This window comes from Pararge aegeria, chromosome 20, assembly GCF_905163445.1.
Source record: "Pararge aegeria chromosome 20, ilParAegt1.1, whole genome shotgun sequence".
NCBI classification, from domain to species: Eukaryota; Metazoa; Arthropoda; class Insecta; order Lepidoptera; family Nymphalidae; genus Pararge; species Pararge aegeria.
The window spans coordinates 1,884,019-1,894,380 of record NC_053199.1 but is presented as its reverse complement, the minus strand read 5'-3'; the positions used below and the strand labels follow the sequence as shown (position 1 = coordinate 1,894,380).

The following is a 10,362-nucleotide window of genomic DNA, read 5'->3' as shown; positions in this document are numbered from 1 at the left end:
TATCACCATCTCAGTCTAGTTAATGTTGAGCTATGAAGTTAGAGAATTCAAACCCAAGCTTTTTTATCATGCGTGTAATCTATTATATATTACCTAATCAATCTTGTAGTGACGTCACAACATGTTTATGGCGTAGCGTAGGTATCAGCCAGATGGGCAACCGCTAACACTAGGTAGGTAATAAAAAAGGCGCCATCCTTTCTTAACTTTATCAAGTCAATAATGATTTATCATGAATTAATAATAGGTTAGTAGGTATTAACTAAATAATTTGAAATACGAATTTGACCTATCTTTGTTCTAGTTTCTATTTATTTAGATAGTGATATTGGATACGAGAGGCGCGGAAACATTTTAGGTAGGTACACGTAGGAAATATGTTTTTTTTAATTGGCCAAATTAATTTTATTTTTACATTTTTCGCTTATTCGAGAGAATAGTACCTAATAGATTTTACTACAGTCAAAGAGGTTCCGAAGGAATAATATATTTTATTCAGATTTGCCACACTCCTTAAATGAGGAAATACATCTTTAAAGTAACAGGTAATTGGTACTCTGAAAAGTATGAGGTAATAAGTCTTTAAAGTAACAGGTAGCTAGTTTTGAATTGCAACTTGGATTTTTGTTTACTTTTCACAATATTATTTTGATAAAAATGGCCAGGTTGAAAAGTCATTTATTATTCATGCACATATTCTTCTAAGACCTTAAACATGTATAGTTCATCATCATATTCAGGCAGGTTACGCTTATGACCATACAAATTATTTCAAATCATCATAATATTCATACCAGCCCATGACAGAGCACGGGTCTCCTACCACAATGAGAAGGGCCGTAGTCCACTACGCTGACCTATACATGTTTCCTTACGATGTTAATAAAAAGATAAAGAAAATATTTTCCTTCACCGTTGAAGCAAGTGATGTTTTAATTGATTAAAACGCACATAACTTAGAAAAATTAGAGGTACGTGCTGGGATTCTAACTCTGCTCTCTCCGAAAGTGAATTCGAGATCTTATTCACTTGGCTATCACCGCTTCAAATAATCGTGAAGGTTTCGTGCAATGTGAAATCACGAGGCTGCGAGAATGTCTCTCAAGCAAAATGAATAAAAGTTACCTCACCAAATTTAGAAAAAATATTACTAATTAATTTGATAGTGTGGTATTGAATCTATAGCTTGCATCAATCGAGGAAATTTATAAAATTTAAGAAATCAAGTTTTCAATCATTATAAACTAAAATAATAATAATAATAATCTGAAAAAGAAAAAGTATCTCAATAAATAACAATTGTCATTGTTACTTGAACCCTAATCCCAAATATTTTATAACACAACACACACACAAACAAGCACTCACACTCACACACACACACTTTACTAACTTTTTTTATCATTTCCTTTTTTTTCTTTTAAGTTACCATTAAAGCTACATAATAGTAATATCTGAATTTCAATCTGTCTATGTATGTTCCGGGGGCGAGGGCTGGTTATCCTTAACACAGATAAAATCTAGCTAGGACAGCCAGTTCGTCAACTCATTATATGTGCAATTTTGATGAAAGAAATAAACGATATTATTATTATTAAATGGTTACCTTGCTCATGAGATTACCGCCATGTGGAATGTTGAGTCGACAGTTATTGTTCCGATCGTCGTTTCAGTCAATGGGTCTTCTCGCGAAAAACTTCGACCAACAACAAAGCGGAGGGTGGATGTTTTTTCTTATAAATTTAAAAGTGTTATTTTTAAGCATTAAGAATTTAAATAAAAATGAAAATCAATAAATAATAGAAAATATAAAAATTGAATTTTTATTGAATTTTAAACATCAATATATAGATTAATGGATTAAAATATGTGAATAAACTTGGTTCACACAATATATCAGATTCATTAGAATAAACGACATTAAAATATAAGTTCTTTAGTAAAGTAATAGTTGTACACTTAAATATCTAAGAATTACTTAACATCTAAGTTAGTTGCAAGAACATCAATAAAATAGTTTGCGTTTTAGTATTAAATAAAAATGTAAACATACATTCGGATGATTTACGCCACTGAGAACAGCATAGAAGTAATAAGTACATGTCCTTGGTACGTGAATATGAAAAATGCATTATTTAAATACCTATATTATTGCCTCTTAGACTGACAGTTGCTAAATGAAATTGCTTTCATTTTCACCAGCTAATTTGTAGTAAAGTGTAGCATTGTTTTAAGATCCACGAATTAAGTGTAAGAAGTATGAACATTTTTTGCTTACGTATTAATATACGTGAAAAAATAAGTTATAAAGTTTAAAAACAAAAAACAGTGATACAGCTTTGATCAATTTAGCAAAATATGCAATTAGTATTCAAATAAAATGGATTCGTAAATCCCAAGTATTCCTGATAGAAATGCTAGAACTGTTGGCGCTGGGCTCAACTTGTTCTTGATAAATTGTAGACCATCCTGACACTCGTTTTCCTTCATGGAGTAAAGTAGCTTGTAAACGAACGTGCCGTTATAGGTTTTACTATAAACCGTCTTATCAAACGGTGATCCGCACAATTGGTTCAAAAAGTTCAGCTCTTCCAAGCAACGTTGGAATTCAACCAACGGATGAAGGGTTTTTCTTTGAAACATGTAACACAATTCATCCTCTCTTATGTTGAAATATTTACTCATTAGAGACCAAGCAATATCACAATCTCTTGCATTAACTAATTCTTTATCAGTAAAGGAGTCAAGGAACGGTTTCTCGGACTTGCTTTCAACATTGTAATTTGCTTTGTCAACATCTTCGCTCAGCTTCTCTTTAACGACGCCCAGCATAACATAAGATAACAATATACTGTATATTTCCAGTTCCACATCTGGCTTTTTTCGTGAAAAGTACACTAGCGCGATGAGAAGAAGCTTGGAGTCTGCCGGTGCCCTGTTTAAACGAGTGAAGTCGAACGTTTGCAATGATTCAATAATGAAATGATCAAAAAGGTTCAGTTCTTTTATACTGTCCCAGCCATTTTCGAAAACGCTTAACTTGGCTTCGTAATCTGGTTTTTGAATAGAGGAGCTGTATGTAAAACTTTGGTAAGTTTTGTCACTTGCATCGCTTTTTTTGTGCTGCACAGTTATTTCACCACCTTCAAAGTTCGTGAGCAAATCGAAAGCATATTTCACGATATCTACCGAAAGCATTATTGAGTTTTCTTGTTCATAGTCTTCTATATAATTAGAAGCTTTAATAATTTTATACTTGTACAGATTAACGTAAGGTAAAGGGATGTACTTTGAGAATACACCTTTTTCAAACCAGTCAGGGTCTGATTGTGTGAATTTACATTCCATTAACTTACTCGTCACATGGAGGGCCATTTTGGTATCCGTATTTTTCCTTTCTATCATCAAATTCTCTAGTTCAGTCCTCTTTTCAATAAACTTTTTTTTATCAGATTCGCATAGATATTTAAATACCTCCTTTAAGGCTTGTTCTGTACTTTTTTGTGCAATCCACTTCATTAAGTTTCTATGAATTATATTGTTGTACCGAGATATCATTCTGTTAGATCGAAAAAAAGCTTCGAAAACATTTTCCCCGAATATGTGTTTATCTGTTAGCATAATAAATAAAATAATTTTTTCTTCTGTCATGCTATATTTTTCCAAAAACCTGGACAGCTTATATATGCCGCATAGTAGGTTGTTTTTTTCATCTATCACAGTTCCACGTTCCGGAATATACTGTACTTGTGAGAAAAAGTACTGCATATTGTTGCCCAGGAGAGGGCATGAGAGCTTCAGAGCCGATGTAATGCATTCCGTGATATAATCATCATTGTCATTAACAAAGTAATATTTGAACCCCATTTCGTTTAATATTTGAAACCATATCTCTTTTACAAATATCGGCTTGACTATGTCATCATAAACTACGCCAGGAATGTAATTACGTCCGTGTAGCCGGTTTTTAGCGTCGAAATGAATATCAAGCTTCTCTTTATCCACGTGCCCTCCTTTAAATACAAAGTGGCAATCCAGGTTGGCTTTCTTAAATCTGTCGAGATATCTCTTAATATAGCCTGCGAATTGGTCACTTTCGCTGCCGAAAGCGTACGGGAGCATCGAGTCTTGGTACATTTTGAAGAATATACTTTGACCGTCGACGACCAATGTCGTGTTATTTATTTTCTGGTTCTCCAACTCACCGAGCATAATGGGAGTAAGGCCTTTTATCCGCATGTCTATTCCTGTAAGCAAATAATTTATTTATCATGAAAATAAAAATTATTAACAATCATTCATTGTAAAGTCAATTAAAATCTCATCAATCATTCATTGAAAAGTCAACATCTCCTGAGAATGCTCCGGTTTCGGAGCGAAACGTGCTCGGAGGGTACATTGCCGAAGATCTGTTTGGTGTGGAGTATAAGGATTGAAGAAATTATAAATTATACCATACAGATTCTCCTGCTTTTTGCAGAGTATAGCAAATTAGGCTTAGTTATCATGATGTATCATGGATTTCCGCAAAGTAACGCCTGCTTCTTTCTATCCGATATCCGATAATAATTTATTTAGTTCCGAATCAATTCATCTATTCTAATAAAACCAAGCAAAATTTTTTAATCGTGTTGAAGTTATGAATGTGGTTATACCTATCCTGACTATGATTAATATCCTGACTTCCAAAAAGAGGGTTATATTTTTACTATATACCTATGTGTGTATGTAATCGCATGCCAATTCGGTTATATAACCAGGTTACATGAAATGATTATTATTGAATAAATAATGTTATTTTTTATCGTATGGACTTTCTCTATATAGTATATTTGATGTAATGTTAGTTATGAAAATGAGGCTTAATTTTCTAAACTCCACGAAAAGCAGCAGAATCTGTATGGTTTAATTTATTTTAATCTTTATTCGCCACACAAATCAGATCTTCGTCAATGTTACGCCAGTTTCGCTCCAACACATCAGAATATCGTCAGGAGATTTTGACTTAACAATGAATAATTAAATAAAATAAATAGACTACGACAATACACACATCACTGTTTGCTTGTGTTATGGGTACTAAGATAACCGATGAATACTTTTTATGAATAATATACATAAATACGTATAATTATTTATAAACACCCAGACACTGAAAACATTCATGTTCATCACACAGACATTGTCCAGTTGTGGGCTGACAAATTATTAACAATGTTTGGTGTAGAGTAAAAAGATCGCAAAAATTTTAAATAACACCATACAGATTCTTCTTATCGCCAAATACAGCAAATTGAGCAGACTAATCTTTTTTGATTTGTTTAATTTATCAATAAAAGTACTACCTATTAATAACAATTATGACTTCAAAAAAAGCCAAAATGTATTGTGGTGTCTTCGGGTGTTTCAATAACGACTACGACAAACCGGACTTATAATTTTTCAATATACCTATTACCTATATATTTCTATAACTATGCAGAGAAATCGACATAAATATAACAAACAGCTACGATACCAATCAAACACACGAAAAAGAAAATGTTTTAGGTATGTGAAATTTTTACGTTCTGACTATACACAATTTCAGCTAGGTAGCTGAAAAAAAATCTTTTTTAATGTTTTTGGCGCTTTCTTAAAACGGTGTGTAGATTTTCATAAGGACTGTGAAATTTTACTCTACGTGGATGTCAATCAGTGCCTTGCAATTTCAGCCCAGAAACTAGACACATTACCTATCTGATCTGATCAAAGTTTACTCATGGTACCTACCACCCGGTGATTTTGCGAATATCGAAAGCTTGGAGCTGTTGTTTTATAATGAATTTAAAAAGGACCATATTAATATTAAAATCGGCTCGTCAATTTATGAACGTCTAAAAGAAGTAGAGTTCAAGATGCCATGCCCATGCTTCCCTAAAAGTTTTTGACAAATTAGGATGAAAATTTATTTTACATTAACGGCAAACAATAAAGCGTTCCGAACATCTCGAAATCGGAGAAAATATTTTTCTGTAACTAATTTATAATTTTTAAAATTTGTCTTTTCTATTTAAAACGTCTTTTATTTACACCCCATTTATGAATTGGTAAAACAAAACAGTTTACTTACGTGTAATGTATTGATATTAATGAGAATAAACAATTCTAGGTATTAATTTCGAGCACTACTTTTATTTTTAGATGTAAAAATAAGAGCTTATAATTCACTGGTCACCACTCTGCAGTCGGCACTCTACCAATGAATAATTAGATGCAATACCAGTGATTACTATTCGCTTTTGCTTGGTCTATGGGAGTTTACAACGTATACTAAACGGATATATTATAAATCAGTATTGACTAGGGTTGTACTGCGGGATATCGATATACTTAATATCGATATCCCGATATGCTTAATATTGACAAAATCGGATTATGAATTAGTAGAGTTCATTAATTACTATTAATATTTTTATAAAAGTGTTATTACCGGCGCACTACAGGGCATGGGTCAACTCCCACATTGAGAAGAGGTTAAGGCCGAAGTCCACCACGTTGGCTCAGTGCGGATTGTTGGACTCCACACACCTTTGAGAATATTATGTAGAATTCTCAGGCATGCAGGATTCCTCACGATATTTTCCTTCGCCGTCGAAGCAAGCGATATTTTGATTACTTAAAAGCGCACATAACTTAGAAAAGTTGCAGTGCGTGTTCGAACTCGCCCCACCGAAAGTGAAGTCGTCCTCCTACTTATCACCGCTTCAATTTCAACCTTTTCACTGGGCCAGCACCGTTTACACATTATTTAAAAAAAAGGTTTATTCAAATTTCTCATCCCGTTTTTAGTGGGTTGTTTTATATATGTTTCCTAGATGACCTTTAAACTTCCTACTTCTTAGCTTAAAAGGTCAAGTAGGTGACTAAGTTTTATTAAAATGTCTGGTAGAGAACATCTTATATCTTAAAGTAAAAAATTAAAAACAAGAAAACTAATTAAAAACCAAGTTGAATAAAAATTAATATGTCACAATTTTTCCCCTCATTTTATTCTTCATGAAATTACGTGCTAAATTAAATAGCTACATAGTCCAAGTTTACGACATTTTAATCACAAAAAAACTGAGCGAAATCGGCTTTGAAAAATAATCTCATCACTAAGAAACTCAGTCTTCTTTGAAAGTTTTATTTTGGTGTGGTGTGAGGCTTCGGCCGTGGCTAGTTATCATCCTACCGAAAGACGTGCCGCTAAGCGTTTTAGCGTTCCTGTACCCCATCGCGTAGAAATCAATTAGGGGTATGGGTAAATATAATTGCTATGCTCTCTAACAGTTTAGCCAGCTACCATCTCAGACTGCATAATCACTAAACACCATGTGAGATTGCAATTAACGGCTAACTTGTAGTAGAATATAATTAAAAATAACTAAAAACATCGATATCTCAAAATTCGGCATACGAAACACTAACGCGGCATATCAGCGGCATTTAACTCTAGCGACTCTATGCCGGGGGTTTTTCCGTACTATATTCAAGAACGTTTGCCTAGTGCAGAGAGGAGAGGCAGTGGGAAATTGCAATGACGCTTTTTTTATTTATGTTTTTAGACGAGCGCTTGACTGCAATCCCACCTGATTGTAAGGGATTTGAAGGGACTCCTATTATATATATAGGTATATGTATAGGTACTGGGGACTATGGAAGCTGGAAGAGCATTCCAGATTCTTGCGGTGCGAATCAGAAACGAATGCAAAACGTTTCGTACGCGTCCGCTGTATATCAACCACGTATGTGTGCAGATCCTTACTGTGCTCCGCGGGTTTTTTTAACCATTTTTTTTTATTTTAGACCCACAAAGTTCGACGTTCGAAGGCGCTGAGGTACAATGGACGTTGTAACAGCCAAGAAGTAAAACCTGTCCTGTAGTGTAGGTTACAGTACTGGATGCAAAAGATCTATCACCATTCTTTACTAGACTACACTTAAGTTGGAAAACATAAAACACTTCATACCCTTTTCCCTACATTAGTCAAAATAACGCAGATTTGTAAATAACGAAAAAATCTGCCAGTTTATTTAATTGTAACACAATTAGCTTCAGCCATGCCAGTTCGAGAAATGCAACTTGATTGCAACTTTGAACTTATTGTTGATAACAATAAAGTGACATCTGACAGGGAAGTTGCTAATACTTTCGAAAACTTTTTTCAGCGTGTTCCCATTTTGTTAACAGATTCTCTAAGCTCTTCACCAATAGCAGCTCAGCGTATATTGAGAGATAATGTTAAAGAGTGCAATATTTTATTTAATTTTAAACATATATCTGCAATAGATATTGTAAAGAATTTCAGGTTATTAAAGTTGAAAAAAACCGTGATCTTTGGGGTATGTCGGTGATGGTCATTTCTAACATTAATGACGTTATTGCCCCTTATCTAGCCGCCTTTTTTAATGAATGTGTTGACATGGGTATTTTTCCGAACCTAATGAAATGTAGTAAATTAATACCCCTTTTTAAATCCGGTCATAAAAATGACCTTAACAATTACAGGCCTATTTTAATCTTGCCAACTCCTAGTAAGGTTTTTGAAAAAATTATACTTTATCAACTTTTAAATCATTTTAATGTAAGTAAGTTATTACTTCATCCGTTGCAGTACGGCTTCACTAAAGGTCGTAGTACAAACTACAACGGATGCAGGCGCAAGACTTATAAAGCATATTTACGATGCCTGGGAACGTTCGCAGAATGCCATTGGTGTTTTCTGTGATCTGTCCAAAGCATTCGATTGCGTTGAACACAAAACGTTGTTAGGCTGGCTGAGGTTTAATAACAACGGCATCAAAAACGTTGCACTCAATTTAAGTGATAGAATTCAAAGGGTATGCGTAAAAGACACAAAGTCTAAGGGATCATCTACCTTAATGGGTGTCCCACAAGGCTCAATTTTGGGTCCCTTATTGTTTCTGGTGTATATAAATGATCTACCACACCATGTCAGGGGCACTTGTGACATTGTACTGTTTGCAGATGATACATCTCTCATTTTAAAGACTGATAGAAACAAAGATAATTTTGACGACGCAAACCGTGCTTTGTCACATGTGTCAGACTGGTTTACTGTTAATAACTTACTTTTAAATGCAAAAAAACCAAGTGTTTGGAATTTGTTTTGCCTAACGTAAAAAAAATTGATAAAAACATCATAATAAATGGAGAAACACTAGACTTTACTATTTCTCTAGGAGTAACCTTAGATTGTAAACTACAGTGGGGTACCTAAAAATTGGTCTAAGATTTTTTGGTCTAAGAAAAAAAAACACCTGTGTTGCCGTCTTTTTTTAATTATTTTAATAGCACCTTATTTTTAAGGTGCGGGTTAACCAAGTAAGTTACAAATTATCAGCCCCTGTAATATACATTTGCAACGGAACACAAATTTCAAAGCCCGTTTATGGGTACATTAAACGCTGTAAAGAAATGTAAAATATTTTTTATGGTTATCTTTAAGCACTATTATTAATTTAAAACACAAACTGAAGAGTAGTCCGATTTTCTATTATCGGCGAATAGAAATAAATTAGTTGAATATGCACTCTAGGCAGACATACGATTGTTTCCCACAAACTCTTGCACTATTATGTTTTTGATGACCAGTCTTTAGAATATAATATTGTCGGAAATTATAGTTGTGTTACAACATCAGTGCTGCCATATAAAAAATCTGCTTAATTGCCCGATACCAATGTTACTATATTTTGTGGGAATCTTTGTTTAATAAATTCTGTTTGAGCTACTATTATTATTCTAAAGCTAATTTTGCCGATATGCTTAATATTGACAAAATCGGATTATGAATTAGTAGAGTTCATTAATTACTATTAATATTTTTATAAAAGTGTTATTACCGGCGCACTACAGGGCATGGGTCAACTCCCACATTGAGAAGAGGTTAAGGCCGAAGTCCACCACGTTGGCTCAGTGCGGATTGTTGGACTCCACACACCTTTGAGAATATTATGTAGAATTCTCAGGCATGCAGGATTCCTCACGATATTTTCCTTCGCCGTCGAAGCAAGCGATATTTTGATTACTTAAAAGCGCACATAACTTAGAAAAGTTGCAGTGCGTGTTCGAACTCGCCCCACCGAAAGTGAAGTCGTCCTCCTACTTATCACCGCTTCAATTTCAACCTTTTCACTGGGCCAGCACCGTTTACACATTATTTAAAAAAAAGGTTTATTCAAATTTCTCATCCCGTTTTTAGTGGGTTGTTTTATATATGTTTCCTAGATGACCTTTAAACTTCCTACTTCTTAGCTTAAAAGGTCAAGTAGGTGACTAAGTTTTATTAAAATGTCTGGTAGAGAACATCTTAT

At 33.9% G+C, this 10,362-nt stretch overlaps 1 protein-coding gene across 1 annotated transcript; it reads right to left on the bottom strand.

The window, feature by feature from the left end:
* Positions 1 to 1,863: 1,863 nt before the first annotated feature.
* Positions 1,864 to 6,278, bottom strand: LOC120632740. The gene is made up of 2 exons (XM_039902727.1): positions 6,113 to 6,278; positions 1,864 to 4,247 (listed from the first exon to the last, which is right to left on the bottom strand). The coding sequence occupies exon 2, from the start codon at positions 4,237 to 4,239 to the stop codon at positions 2,365 to 2,367; it is 1,875 nt and encodes a 624-aa protein (XP_039758661.1). The 5' UTR covers positions 4,240 to 4,247; positions 6,113 to 6,278; the 3' UTR covers positions 1,864 to 2,364.
* Between the last annotated feature and the right edge of the window lie 4,084 nt (positions 6,279 to 10,362).

What these genes read in the sequence shown, in the direction of transcription:
- LOC120632740 (XM_039902727.1), bottom strand. Translation starts at nt 4,239, where the DNA reads ATGCGGATAAAAGGCCTTACTCCCATTATGCTCGGTGAGTTGGAGAAC.